Source organism: Chamaea fasciata, unplaced genomic scaffold, assembly GCF_029207755.1.
Source record: "Chamaea fasciata isolate MVZ Bird 193981 ecotype frontalis unplaced genomic scaffold, bChaFas1.0.hap1 SCAF_4, whole genome shotgun sequence".
Lineage (NCBI taxonomy): Eukaryota > Metazoa > Chordata > Aves > Passeriformes > Sylviidae > Chamaea > Chamaea fasciata.
The window spans coordinates 21,275,530-21,290,423 of NW_027094089.1; the positions used below are offsets into that span (position 1 = coordinate 21,275,530).

The 14,894-nt window shown below is 42.3% G+C and overlaps 1 protein-coding gene and 1 long non-coding RNA gene across 3 annotated transcripts; one reads left to right on the forward strand and one right to left on the reverse strand.

Annotated features, from left to right (window-relative positions):
* Positions 1-109: 109 nt before the first annotated feature.
* On the reverse strand, positions 110-1,680 carry LOC136288833 (uncharacterized). The gene is made up of 2 exons (XR_010720594.1): positions 1,052-1,680; positions 110-346 (listed from the first exon to the last, which is right to left on the reverse strand). It is a non-coding gene; the product is annotated as an uncharacterized lncRNA (long non-coding RNA).
* A 198-nt stretch (positions 1,681-1,878) lies between these two features.
* On the forward strand, positions 1,879-14,440 carry DNAJC21 (DnaJ heat shock protein family (Hsp40) member C21). Of its 2 annotated transcripts, none has more exons than XM_066181051.1 (12): positions 1,879-2,007; positions 2,159-2,252; positions 3,102-3,225; positions 4,096-4,218; positions 7,198-7,502; positions 8,747-8,898; positions 9,244-9,331; positions 9,571-9,729; positions 10,364-10,403; positions 12,242-12,426; positions 12,801-12,876; positions 13,869-14,440. In XM_066181051.1, the coding sequence occupies exons 1-12, from the start codon at positions 1,911-1,913 to the stop codon at positions 14,028-14,030; spliced, it is 1,605 nt and encodes a 534-aa protein (XP_066037148.1). In that variant the 5' UTR covers positions 1,879-1,910; the 3' UTR covers positions 14,031-14,440. The 2 variants fall into 2 exon arrangements, with proteins under 2 accessions (XP_066037148.1, XP_066037149.1); XM_066181052.1 differs by having other exon boundaries at positions 1,880-2,007; positions 12,804-12,876.
* The last annotated feature ends 454 nt before the right edge of the window (positions 14,441-14,894 follow it).

Genomic DNA, 14,894 nt, shown 5'->3' on the forward strand with positions numbered 1-14,894 from the left:
TTGGTAGGATGGCGTAGAGAATCGGAAGGGTAGAAATGGAAACTTGCGAGTTGAAATGTGGACTATTTAGCAAAAACCAAAGCTTTTTATAGAGAAAAAGCCATGCACAGAAGTAAAACAAGTTTATTTATCTAGTATGTCCTGTGGGTAGGCAGGTGTTCACCTCCCGGGAAAGCCAGGCTCCATCACATGTAACAGTGACTCAGGAAGACAAAAGTGTCACTCTGAATGTTGCCCTCTTCTTCCTCCGGCTTTGTGTGCTGAGCAAGGTGTGGTGGGATCCTCCTGCAGACAGCTGGGGTGAGCTGCCCTGGCTGCGTCCCCTCTGTTTCTTGTGCACCCCTCTCTGGTGGGTGGGGTGAGAAGCAAAAAAGGCTATGAGTCTGAGCACTGCTCGGCAATAATGCAGGCATTTCTGTTACCATCAACACAACATTTGTGTTTCTGGCACAAATCCAAAACACAGCTCCCTACCTGCTACTGTGATGAAAATTGACTCTATTCCAAACAAAACCTCCTGAGACAAAGGTGTACACTGGAGTGAGGTGTGTGTTCCTTCCCCCGCCCCCCAGCCACCTCGGCAAGCTGAACAAGCCATGTGACTTCGGCTGCTCCCCAGTCTTGCCCTCCGGACCTCTCCACATCTAATTTGCCCTCCTCCTGATGCACTCCAATAGCTTTATATCCTTCTTACTTTCATGGGACCCAAAACTGCCCCCAGCACTCGAGGTGAGGCCACCCCAGCACAGAGCAGAGCAGGACATTCCCCTCCCTTGCCCAGCTGGCCATGCTGGGCCTGATGCCCCCAGGACAGGGTTGGCCCTCCTGGCTGCCAGGGCACTGCTGGCTCATGTTCAATTTGCCATGCCTGGATTAAACACTGTGATTAGGACCTCCAGATTTTACTGGGAGATCAGGGCCTCCAGATCTTGCTGTCTGATCCAAAGCTCTGTTTGGGTAGTGCCTACTGATACACACCTGACCTAGAGAAGGAAACTGACTTGGACCAACCCTAAAATCTCTGAAGATCACAGGTATAAAAAAAAGGTACCTTGAGAATGTGTGCTGTGCTGGCTGTGCCTCTGAGTTCCTCAACACCCACAGGAATCAGAAGTATGTTTTTCAGAAACAGCGTGGCCAGCAGGCCTAGGGAAGGTGTCCTTCCCCTGTGCTCACCACTAGTGAGGTCACACCTTGAGTCCTGTGTTGAGGTCTGGGCTCCTCAGTTCAGGAAGGACTTTGAGGTGCTGGAGCAAGTTCAGAAAAAGGAAACCAAGCTGTGAAGCACAACAAAGCTTAGAGCACAGGTTTTAAGAGAAGCAGGGATATTTACCCTGGAAATGAGGAGGCTCGGGGGGACCTCATTGCTCTCTTCAACTCCGTGAAAGGAAGGTGTGGCCAGGCTGGGGCCAGAATTTTCTCTGAGGTAAATGGCAATAGGACAAGAGGACACAGCCTGAAGCCGTGCCCGGAGACGTTAATGCTGGACATCAGGAGTAATTTCTTCACAGAAAAGATGATTAGACATTGGAATGGGCTGCCCAGGGAGGGTGCAGTCACCTTCACTGGAGGTGTTTAAGAAAAGCCTGGACGTCGCATCAGTGCCATGGTCTGGTTGACACGGTGGTGTTGGGTCTCAGGTAGGACTCGATGACCTCGGAGATCTTTTCCACCTTCGTTGATTCTGTGAATTTCAGCACAAGGTATCCGGTTAATCTCCCCGGCCAGAACCCGGCCGCGAGCCGGGGAGAAACGTCCCCAGCGCGCTGTCGGCAGGCCGGCGACACCGCGCCGCAGCTCCCGCCCCTCCCGCCTCGCTCCTCCCGCTGCCGGCCTCTCCCCTCCTGGCGCGGGGCGGCGGTGCCCGGCGTCCCGGTATCCCCGCCCCGTCGGCCGCCGCCGCCATCGCCATGAAGTGCCACTACGAGGTGCTGGGCGTGCGGCGCGACGCCGCCGAGGAGGAGCTGAAGCGGGCGTACCGCCGGCTGGCGCTGCGCTGGCACCCGGGTACGGGCCGGGCCCGGCCTCGGCCCCGGCCCGGGCCCCGCGCGGCGCGGGGGCACCGCGCTGTCGCCTGGCTCGGTGCCGGGGGCGGCGGGGCGGCTGCTGCCGCCGAGCCTGATCGCCGCTGACACGGTTTCGTTAAATTGTCCTGCAGATAAAAACCTCGAGAACGCGGAGGAGGCGGCGGAGCAGTTCAAGTTGATCCAGGCGGCGTACGACGTGCTCAGCGACCCACAGGAACGGGCCTGGTGAGCGGCGCTTGGCCTGGCAGCGCTTTATTACCCCTGGCTGTGCCAGGGCTTGTCCTGTGCTGCTCCTGGGCCTCGCAGCAAGTCAGCGCGGGCATCCGTGGGCAGGAGCAGCCGCCTGGCTTTAGGCTTTGTGGGAGTTAGAGCCATGCAGCCCCACGGAGGGGCACAGCTCCGCACGGTCGACTTCCTCGTGGTGTGCCGGGAGCTGAGGGCGGGCTGGGCCCCCAGGAGCGCCCTGGCAACAGCCAGGCTTGGCCTGCTTCCTCCTCCCCCAGCACGGGGCAGCGCTGCTCAGGCCTTGGGCAGTGCGTACGGGTGTTCAGAACAATTTTCAAATGCAGACATACACATTTCTAAGGGATTGCTAGTGTAAATATTCTCTGTAGCTTGTTTTTCACATGGGCTGAAGCATCTACCAGATTACACAGCCAAAACCACCTCTCCTGAATTTGTCCTCATTGAAAATACAGGACCGTTTTTCAGTTTTTATGTGCTTATGTATGATTTGGGGTTTTTTTGAGTGCATGTAAGTATTGGGTGATTTAAATAATTCTACCGTTCTACCGTTTCTGGAAGTTTGGTGAGGCATCTTGCTCAAATGATTGATTGCTAGCTGGCTGTTAAGGAATTACTGCTATAGATATTGCAGATAAAATAATAGTTAAGGTCAAGCGGGAATATTTACTGGATCTGTCATGTTTTTTCTCTCTGAAAACTTTGGATGTGAGAGACAAATTACAGACAGTGGGTTAAGCTATACAGTGATGTGAGAGGTTTACTGTGTTAGTTTATCAGCACTGAGGGGTGTTCTGTGCCTACATCCTTGATGCTGTGATTTTTTTCCAGGTATGATAATCACAGGGAGGCTCTGCTGAAAGGGGGAGTTGATGGAGACTATCAAGATGATAGCTTAGATCTGCTGCACTACTTCACTGTTAGCTGTTATTCTGGATATGGGGATGATGAAAAGGTAATGAATCAATCTTTAATGAATTAGTTTAAATTCCATTATAGGTGTTGACATTTGTTTTGTGTTAAAGTTATATGTAGAGTTGTTAGCACAGCTTATGCAAATCTAAGACAAAACTTACCCTGGATGTATAAGGAAGCTTTAATTCTTGCATATTGTCCAACAAGTACTTACTCATGATGTCCACCTATGCTGTACAACTACAGATGTGTGCATATTGTTTATTTATCTTACATAGTGAAACATTCCAGGGCTTTGCAGTACCATCTGTTTATTTAGAAATACCTTTATCAAGCTAGAATGCTTAAAGCTACAGAAAAGCAATGTAACAACAGTCTTTGGGGAAGGTATGCTTGCTATAATTGATTCCCTACTGGATCTTTGAATTTCCCATTGGAATTTAAAATAGACATCATATATTAAAAAGCTCCAGGTGATTAGAAAAACATCCACCAGAGAAAATTCTTACCTGTCCTTTTGTTACTGTACTAGTAGTCAGTAGCATATTAATTTAGAAAAATATAGGATATTTCATAGTGGATTTTAAGTCTGGAACTTCCATAAAACTTGATCCTGCGTAACTAGAAACTTATCACCATCTCCAGCATATGGAAACTCTTTTTCTTCTAAAATTTGTATTTGACTACATGTGCAAGAGACTGTGTGAAGAAGGTGGAAACAAAAGGCATGAGAGATAGTGGAACTTTGTTAAGAGGGGTCTTGTACCTCGAGCAAGTGCTTGCGAGGCTTTTATCCTGGTTTTGAGTTGTTCTTGCAGTGTAGCAGTTTTTCTCTGAAATACACTGCACCTGAGCATTTGTACATCTGTTATTGAGCCCTGCAAAAGGCTTACTTATTTATTTATTTCAGGGATTCTTTACAGTCTATCGACAAGTTTTTGAGAAAATTGCGAAGGAAGAGTTGGAATATATGATGCAGGAAGATATTGAAGAATTCCCTATGTTTGGATATTCCCATAGTGACTATGATACGGTAAGGGCAAGTGTAAAACTGAACTGCAGGTAACGGAGCTAAACCATTACTTTGTCCCAAAGTAAAGGCTCCTTCTGGTCTCTGAGGTGAACACCATATATCTGTGGTTATTTTCTACTATTGCAGGCCATTACTGCAAAGGAAGTGCTTGTGGTCTGATTCATATTTATGTGAATTAAAATTGGTATTTCCTGTTGGACTATAGTATTAGCCAGGTGAGTTGTCAGACAGATGCTTCACAGGGCCAACCATCAATTATGCCAGTGGAACTTAAGTCTAGTGCAAGACCTATAAAGTAAAAGAATGGATGTTTTCTTTGCTTTCTGATGAGAGTAGTTTACCACTCTGATGAGAGTGAGTTGTGTTTAACACAACTTAAGTTACAGACGGGTATTGAGATAATATTTTTTTGTGGTGTAACATGTAGTATCTTGCCTCATACGGGAAAACTGCATGTAGTGTGTAGCACAGCCTTTAGAAAGTAGATGTGATGTTGACTGGCAATGTGAGCTTCCATTATGATTACATTGTCATCTGCAATTGGCCTGTATTCAGATTTGATTCAGAAAACATTTCATGCTTTCCTCTGTGAAGAAAGAAAGTGTATGGGTACTTGTATGACTTGAATTCTTGCCATCTGGTTTGGCAACTGTTTGTTATAATCTATCAGACTATCAGATTTAGGATTTTTTTTAAGTTTACCAGTATTTCGATGTTGAAATTAAATTATGAGATGATAACACTTTCCTTAGGGAATAACTGCACAGTATGAAATGCCCTCAAATGTTGCTTCTAGTGTGGTACTTCTCCCTGTCACTTTCTCTGTATGGCTAATTTATGAAATTTGAATTGATACATGCCTTAAAAGTTAGTAGCTTCAGTGGTACAAAACTTGACTGGACTTGGAAACAAAAGTTATAAATCAAGCTTCTTAAGAAGTGCCAGAAAGAGTGTTTAGATGTGGGGAGAAATTACAGAATGGCTTAACAAATGGAAGTCTTTCTCAGGGAGAATACAGTGTCTCTGAACGAGCTAAAATCTGTCTTTTAATGTAGTTATCTTGAAATACCTTTGAAAACTGCTCCTTTTGAGGCCATATGATTATAGACTCAAAATAGCTTTAATATTTATGTCAATTAGTAACTGTGAAAAAGACTGGAATTCTAATTCAACATGCTTTGACATCTGCCTACTTCACACTGTTCTGGAAGCAGAGGGCTAACTTTATTTTCCCCCTAGGGATTCATAGGGGTATTTTATAGGAAATAACCTCTGTTAAGTAGAAAGATAGTTTTCTCAGTTGTCTTGTATTCAGACAGACTACACTGTCAGAGGATTTCCAGCATTGCCATGCTCACTTTTCTACATAGTAGGAATATAATGGAAAAGGAGTTTTAGAAGAGAGCTACAAAATCTATACAAAGGCTTCAAAGTCTGTGATGTGAATGCTCTCTGGTTTGGTCTGCTCTAAATTCACAAAAAGATGGAGAGTCAGCTTGATCAGTGCCAGGCAGCCAGGAAAAATATTCTTAAGGTCATGAGTTCACAAATCTTCATGGGAAGAGAAGACTTGCAGGTCAACTAGATGCAGAAATAAAAGTGGTCATTTCCAAATATGAGTAGTAAACAAAACAAAACCTACCTGAGAGTTCAGCAAGGGACTTCTGCTATACAGACTGCTGAAGAATGCCAGACGTGCAGGTTAAGGTATCTGCTGAGAACAGGGAGAGTCTCACCTTACACATCTGGTGTAGGGGAGGATGATCCCTGACATCAGTTGATGGGTGTGCATTCTTTTGTACATTAGTATCCTCTTCTGAAGCAGAAAACTGGAGTAGGTAGTCTAATATAACTTAGGTTGTTGGATGAAATATGAATGTTTATTTGTTTTTTTTTTGTTATAGCAGGGAAAAACTGTACTGAATACCTGCCAGAAGCCACAGCAATGAACTTTGCATATAGATAGGCTGCTGGAAGTTATTGTTGAGTTCCTGTGAATAACAGTTGATAGTTGTAGCTCCTGTGAAAAAAAATGGCAGAAAAAGATGACTCACATGAAGAAAACATATTAAACCATTAGGTTAAATACTTCTATGAGGCATCCCAAAATATGAGCAGTAGAGCATATAGGACTGAATAATAAAAAGGAAGATTGATAGGGCAAGTAGTGTAGGAAGGGAGTTTAGGCATATCTTGATTGCTGAGTATACAAAATGCAGAAGGACAATAATTATTTGGAGAGAAATAAAGAAAAAACCCAAAGTGATTATGATGGCATGTTGTTAGTCCAGCATTTACCGATGGACAGTAAAAGAGAGAAGAATCAATAACAATTACTTACTTTTTCTTGTAATGTGAAAGCTAGGGAATGTAATTTTAACCTAAGTTTTAACCTAAGTCCTGTAGTTTGCTAGCAAAGGAGGAGTAAATGTTTCTTCACATAGCCCCTTGTTAAACTGTGCAAGTCAGGGCACCTGCTGTTGTATCATCAAGGGCTATTCATTTCTGTCTTGTTCAGGAAGCAGAGAGAATGTACAGGGAAGAAATAACATTATGTATTATTTTGCTTCTTTTTTAATGCTGTGCAAATGTATGGCTGACCTCTGGTGTGGTTTAATGTGGGCAAGTACAGCTTGCAGGCAGCATGCCTGTTTCTGACTGTGCTTTTCAGTTTGACAGGAGAAATACAGCGGAGCTAAGTAACTGGACACTAGTTGTCAGCATGACCCAATCCTGCAGGGGGGTATTTTTAGAAGTTGCAGTTTGTAACAGTTTAGACAAGGTTGTTGAATTGAAGTGCTTTCAAACTTTGATGATGATGTTAGATTTAGATGTTTCTCTAAATCTTCATTGATATGACGCAAAACTGTGGCCTGTATAGAAGTTCGGGAAAAAACTGTTACAAAAGCTCTGAATTATTTCTCTGTTTTTTCTGTCCCTCCTTAACAAGTGACTTAGTAGTTTTGTTTATTCTTTCAGGTCGTCCACCCTTTCTATGCATATTGGCAGAGTTTCTGTACTCAGAAAAACTTTGCTTGGAAAGAAGAGTATGACACACGACAAGCCTCAAACCGCTGGGAGAAACGAGCTATGGAAAAAGAGAACAAGAAAACAAGAGAGAAAGCAAGGAAAGAGAGGAATGAACTGATCCGTCAGCTAGTAGCTTTTATTCGTAAAAGGGATAAAAGAGTACAGGCTCACAGAAAACTTGTAGAAGAACAAAATGCAGAAAAAACTAGGAAAGCAGAGGAATTTCGGAGGCAACAGAAGCTAAAACAAGCCAAGTATGTACATGTGAAACAAATATTTCTTTTTTTTTAACTTGGAGAAACTATCCATGAGGATACAATATAGACATAGATTGTAATAGTAGCTCCACTTGCTCTTTTAAACATCCTTGAAAATTGTAGGTATTTATTTTGGTCTCAAGTCTGAGCTTTTTAAAACTCTGGTTTCTGCATTGTACTGACTTGTAGAGATCTAACATAACTGGCGAATGGTTACTGGGTGCTGTGGGTATCTGGTTGTAATAGCACAGAACCCAGTGTGCTTTTACTTAGCTGGGGAAATAAAATTTAATAGATTAAATTTAATCTTTGTTCCTTTAAAGGAAAAGGCATGTAAGTTTTAGAATAAGGGGGAATAGGACTGTAAAAACCTGGACTTAGATGGCCTTCATCTGCCTTGGAGCTGTACCTTCTAAAAAGGAGGACAAAATGAGCTTAGTTTGTCTTTCCTTTTAATGCTTTGGAACTTTCCTTGGACTAAATGCAGTGTCTCATGCTTTTTTGCCAAAATAAGAAGGGGTGGTCTCCTGACTATAACCACAATTAATTTTTTCAACTGGAAGAACTGTTTGCCTGCATGTATGAGGGAGGAGCTTAAATTCTTATTAAGAGTGCACTCGCAAAATAGTGGCATATTGATTAAAATTATGTAATAACATGTAAGGAGTATATTATGTACTGTTTTTCTATATATACATATATGCTTTATCCCTTTTGGGACAGTAAACTACGGTTATGCATTTAGTGACAAGTGGCTTGATAATTCTGAAGACAGAAGCCAGCTAGAGCAAAATTCAGCTGTCCTGTGATGCCGTATTTGGTAACTTGGGGCACACTTAGATTGGGAAAACTGAGCTGGTATATTCTCATAGCACACAGTCAAGGAGTAATGTGCTTGTGGATTTCATTGTCCTGTATTTTTGTGAGTTTGGGTCTTAGAGTAGGATTGAGCTGACTTCCTTGCTGTCAGCTTGATACTGACTACGCTGCACAGCATATTCTGTCTGAAGTCCAACCAAGGACCCACCTATGTTAATATCTCTGCTTGCAGTGTAGAGGAGCTCACTGACATCACAAATTAGCTCAGATTGCTCAATTTCCAGTCGTTTGCTCCATCAGTCAAGTTGGTTCAGTACTTTCCTCCTGAGATGCCCAAGAACAGTTACCTTTAAGTAACACTGTTCCTGTAGTTCCCTTCTTAGGGACACAGTATAGAAGTTACACTATTTTTCTGCTTGCAGGCTTGCTGAACAGTACAAAGAGCAGAGCTGGATAACTATGTCAGATCTGGAGAGAGAGCTGCAAGAGATGGAGGCACAATATGAAAAGGAATTTGGAGATGGATCAGGCAGTGAAGATGAATTAGAAGAACAGGAGGCAAAAGGCATTGAAGGTATGGACTCTGGGGAGGTGATCTGTACTGAGTCACTGCAGTGTGAGTGTGGCTCACTTACACGCTCAGATTCCCAGTTCTGACTGTAATGCAACTCACTGCTTCCCTGTGAGGGTGCTGAGCTAGAATCTGTCCCTCTCTGGTGATTTTCTTTGAAAAAGCTGCAGCTGTTATTTTATACCATTGTCTAATCAGGCATTGTGATCACCATTGGTGAAGTGATCTTGAGCTGTGCGTCAGTAGTACTGGAGAAATTGAATGTCAGTGCTGTGACTGTTTTCTGGGGCTTAAAGAGCAGCTTGTTCAAAAATTGCTCATTTGACTTTTTCTCTCTGATCTCTTCAGACAAACTGGATGTCAAAACTGAAGAAACTGAATTTGTAGATGGTCTGTACTGCCCTGCTTGTGACAAATTGTTAAAAACTGAGAAAGCGTAAGTACTTGTGGCTGGGGATTTGGGGGTGGAGCTGTTGGGTTTTAAGTAGTTTAGAAATGCATTTTAAAGAATTTTTAACTTCACAAAAAGGTCAGGGTCATCTTTCCAGTAGAGACATTGTCAGTGCAGAAATCTCTGTACGTAGTGGTGCTGGATAATGGGCCTGTTATTAATTTACATCTAAATATAGCAATATTTGCTCAGAGCAACCTGCAGTAACAATCTGGTCTTCACAGCATGAAGAATCACGAAAAATCAAAGAAGCATCGAGAGATGGTATCACTGTTACGACAGCAATTGGAAGAGGAGGAAGGGAAATTTCCTGTGTCTTTGGATGATGCAGATGGAATACAAACCAAAGAGGAGGAAGAAACAGAAGACATACCCAAACAGAAGTACTTTAAATTGTTTTTAATTTTATTGTGACTCATGATTTACTAAGTCTTAGTGGCCTTCAGATGGAGCTCCTGTTTTGCCACTGCTTTGCTCTCCGTATTGTGCAATTTGAAATACTTCTTAGCATCAGAGTTCCAGTAAAACACACACATTTGCATGATTGCATTCGAGTGCCATAGAACAACAGACTTATATTTTCTCTGCTGCTTAAAGTTATATTTAAGGAAAAGAAGGGTTTGTTATTTTTCAGGCAGAGGGCCTTCCACGGAACCAGTGCTTATTGATTTGGTACTTACTGTCAGCTGATTGTTGGTATAAATGGAAAATGACTGTGCTCAGAATCAGAATTGTTACAGAATTTCATTTTTTAAACAGCCAGAGCATAGTCCCAGCTATCTCATTAGTATTTTTGGGTTCAGTCTGAGTAGAATAAATGTTTTACTAAATGCACTGAGTAGTTTGGGAGACCTATTGTTTTAATTTCTGGCATGAGTAACTTCCTTTTTGTGGCTACTCAATATCATGTTAGGAGGATAAAGGAAAAGTATAGCTTGATACCTTTTTAGAAATCCTGTTAGTTTTGGGGGGTTTTCTGTAAAAAAAAAAAAGGTAATTTAAAAATTATCTTTACAGACTCTCAAAGAAACAAAGGAAGAAACAGAAAACAATGAAGGTATGTAATCATAATGATACTCTGGGGACTTTACGACCCAGTTTTGTTATCTTCTGACAAACTATTTTTTCTGTCTTGCACAATAGGAGGACTTGAAAGTCCACAGAATTTGATGACTAATTTAAAATACATTTAATTCTTTGCCACCAGAATAACTTTTATTAGACTTACTATATTATGGTAATAACGTCACAGACCTCACTTTGTTCTGTTAGTGCAGATGCTAGTATGTGGTGCTGACTCTAAAAAGGCTGTAGTCTGAAGTATGATAAAAACAGATGGAAACGGGCAGATAGGGAGAATGCAAGGAATTGATCAGGAAGACCAGTAGTGGCCTTCATGCATTAAGAGCTCAGTTTGGTGGTCACTTCTGGCTTTAGTTGCAGGAGTTGGTATAATGCATTGTTTTTTAATCTCTGATATAAAGGGGGTCAAAAAAACTGCCACAGTATTGGTTTCCTACTGGCACTGTAGCTGTTGGAATGAACACATTCCACCTTTCTCTTGAACTGCAAACAAAAGTAACACCAATCCTGTTGTACTCCAGGATCTGAGTCTGTGTGTGATATCACAGATCTGTGCTGGCAGCAGCAGGTGAAATTCACCAAGTGCAAGCTGTTTCAGGCTTGAGTGGCGGGAGTGTCATAGTCAGCACTCTCCTCTGTCTGCCTTCCTCAAACTTTATCCTTTTCAAGTACTTACTTTTCAGTCCTAGCCTTGTTCCAGTGAGCTGTCTGTACCAGGTCCTGCCTCTTCCATGCTTTCCACTCTAATTTCCCATTCTCTGTTCATCTTTTCTGCCCTCTCCCACTCCCGTCATTATCTCTTGCTCTTAAGAAACTTTTATGAGACTTTGGAGCAGCTGAAGTTTCCTGGCTTCATGTTGGCCAGTCCAGTTGTGTAGTCCAAGTATTGGCTTGACTTTCATGTTTCTGTGCAGGGCATGAGGCTTCAGTTAACTCTTTCCTCCTCTGAGAGAATAAGGTCTGTTCCCACTGCAGAGGTGGCACGTAGTCACTGTGGCTCTGTTCCATCAGTTTGCTACAGCCTGGACACTAGGTGCCACTCTTGCATTGCACGAGGTGGAGTCCTGTACTGAGAAATCCTGACCTCCGTCCTCTGACAAGCATTGTGGAGTACAGGGAGTTTTCTGTGGGTTTTATTTTATTTTCCCGAAGTTAGGATTAGCCAAGTTTTTTCAGGTAGCTGAGACTGTGCACTAGAGATGGTAAGAGTTGCATTAATGTGGTGTTAGGTCAAATTTGTTATTATGCTTTTGAGAGTTTTGCTGTTCTGCTTCAGACTGGGAGTTGATATTTTGCCAAAATGCATATATTGAGTTTGATCTGGTACATGGAAAAGGCTGCCAGTATCTGCTAGGGAGGGAAAATACAGCGTGTCTGCCTAATTTCAGTCAGCTCAGTTACTTTGGCTCGAGTGTCCTAATGGCAGTTGTCTGGAACAGAAAACTTAAGTCTAAATAATTAACTTTTTGCAAAGTTATAAGCCAAGCCACTATCTGTGAAATAAGAAATGGTAGTCAGAACAGGATGAACCCTGTGTGTAGTTAAAAGCTACCTTCATTCTCCTCTTCTGTGGTTTCAGAGGCTGTTTTATTGGTGTTTCTTCCCTTCACCACAGGTGGCCTCATCTTTCAAAACAGGAGAACTAAGGTTTTACATATTACAATCTCATTGAAAACACACAGTAAAATTAAGAGGGTCCATGGCTTTCTCTCCTCCCAACTCACTCATGTTTGAGGTAAATGTGTATAATACTATAAGCATAGTCACTGATAAACTGAAAGTATTTAACTTGGATTTCTTCTGTTTCAACAGAGTTATGAGGACTCTTTTGATCAAAGTGCTGACGAAGAAACAGTTGAACAAAAGGAAGTGCCCAGCATGGAGAAGGACGGTGGCTTAACAGAGGAGATAGTAAATGATGGCCAAGGATGTTCAGAGGACACAGACATTACAGATGACATCAGCCAAGGGGATGAAACAAAAAGTGAAGCAAAAAGGTGTGTTGGGTTGCAGCATTGCAGTCACTGTGTCATTCTGTGTCATGTTTGATACTGTGAAACAAGGATAGATTTACTCTCAAATGTGGGGGCTGCTCACCAAAACTATGATACTAAACAAGGAGTGTAGGAACTTCTCTGAAAATGGTATTTGACTGCAGATTGCTGCCATATCAATTCCCAGGAGCCAGTTTAACATTTTCAGATTAACAATTGATTCTATAGGTTTGTTGTGGTTTTTTTTTTCCTGTACACACGTTTTGTTGTGTGAAGCAAGAACAAGCAGAAACAGCAGAGACATTGAAAACTGAAAAAGTCAGAAGCTTGTAAATGTTGAATGTTCCTGTGCACTCATCTTTGTTCCTCTTTGTTAGCAGCACTAAGCCTAAGGGGAAAAAAGCCAAAGAAGCAAAGAAGTCTGCTAAGGCATCTTCAGAGAGCTCAACAACGGTATATCAAATTACTTGTGCTATTTAAAATATAATCATAGGTTGGAAGGGACCTTAAAGATGATCTAGTTCCAGTAGACTACATTGCTCAAAGCCCCACCCAGCCTGGCCTTGGACACTTCGCAGGGATGAGGCATCCACAACTTCTCTGGGTAAATGCCTTATCACCCTCACAGTAAAGAATTTCTTCCTAATGTGTAATCTAGACCTGCCCTCTGTCAGTTTAAGACCATTGCCCATTGTCCTGTCTGTATGAAAAAGTCACTCTCCCCTCCTTTATGTAAGCCCCCTTCAGGCACTGGAAGGCTGCAATAGTTCTCCCTGGAGCCTTCTCTTCATCTCTTGGTCTGTCTTTACAGGAGGGCTAAAAGGTGGGGGTCATGTAACTACAAAGAAAGCTGGTTTTTGGTCACCTCCAGTCCACTAATTCTGCCCCTTTGATTTTAATAGAACTGAAACTTCAGCTCTTGTCCTCACAGAGAAATGCAGGACTAAGCTTCATTTCTAGAAGAGTTGGTAAAGTTCAGTGTGCAAGGCAGTTCAAATAAATTAAACAACTGGGGAAGAGCTGTTGTCACCCAGCAGGTGACAGGCAGTACTATTTGCATCTTTCTTAATATTGATGCTTGCTGGGAGCGAAACTTTGTAATAACTACAGCTAAGACATACTAAATTCACTGCATCTTGGAGCCGAAAGTATTACCTGTATGGTCAGGTGAGATCAAAACTATTCTTTACTTTGAATTAGATTTGCAAGGCTTCTAGTCTTGGTTTTGCTTAACGCACTTTGAAATTTCATGAAGTTATATTTGCAATTGTTTTTTAAAAGTATGTGTTTAATTGTTAATGAATAATGGAATATTGATGATAGAAACAAACAGCTTATTCCTGTTTCATTGCCAAGGAGAAACTGTGTGCAAGAAATCGGTGTATTGCACTGATGACGTATTCAATATGAATGTGGAGCATTCTGGGTTTTTTTTCTCATTGTAGAATGAAGTTCCCATCCACTGTGTAACCTGCAATTGTACTTTCCCATCCCGAAATAAATTGTTTGAACACCTGAAAGCCACAGGACATGCAAGAGCAACAACATCGACTGTAAATGGAGCTGTGAACGCAAAAAACAAAAAAGAGAAACGTAAAAACAGATAGAACTTTGCTATAGTGACAGTCTTCAGAATTGTGCATTAACACTCTCACAGAACTGAAAGAGGCACATCAGCTGTGTCTGGAATCCCGGAAGAAGGCAAGTACCAATGTAGGAAAAAAAAGAAGATGCACAAAAGGAATGCTGTCTTGTGAAGGACTCTGTGCTGCCTTCTGTTTTTAACAGCCTTCCTTTAATCATCGAATGGTGTGGTGTCATGGCACAGGCGAGTGCTCCTTCCACCAAGCCACACTGTCTAAAGCCCCTTACCCTGCAGTAGCTTTCAAACCACAGCTGGGGAAATAGTAACTCAAAGCTACTCACCCTGCATTCCTGTAGAAACCTGCATGGATAAAGTACCCAGACAGCGGAAATAATAAATTATTTTGACCCATGTGTTGCTGCTTTTCTTTTAAGAGGGCTTAGCTCAGGGTGAGTGTAGCCAGTAGCACGGCCTATGCTCGGTGAGAACATGGTGCTGATAACACCCAGGTTATGGGTTTGATTCCTCTATGGGCCATTCACTTAAGAGCTGGGCTTAATGATCCTTGTGGATCCCTTACAACTCAGAATATTCTTTGATTCTTTGATCCTTTATCAAATAAGCACTGGCAAGACACTGGCTTTTCTTCTGGCATCCTCACATTTCTTAATTACATTAAGCAGCAGACAGAAGCAAAGGAGTTAGATGACAAAGCTGTCTAATCAGTTTTGACAATACCTATCTGTTTTGTACATCTACCTCTAAAAATTCTAGAACAGCCTTGCTGGAATAAGGGAGGGAGAAATAAATGAGTCACATGAATGAATTAATTTGTTCCGGTTTCTAAGGAAAGACACTGCACTTCTGTGTAAAGGCATAATCTGCC

Bases quoted from the DNA above. Each gene is read 5' to 3' on its own strand.
- DNAJC21 (XM_066181051.1), top strand. From the start codon at position 1,911: ATGAAGTGCCACTACGAGGTGCTGGGCGTGCGGCGCGACGCCGCCGAG. The intron at 3,226-4,095 runs GTAATGAATCAA...TATTTATTTCAG, and splicing joins GATATGGGGATGATGAAAAG to GGATTCTTTACAGTCTATCG. The intron at 10,404-12,241 runs GTATGTAATCAT...CTGTTTCAACAG, and splicing joins AGAAACAGAAAACAATGAAG to AGTTATGAGGACTCTTTTGA.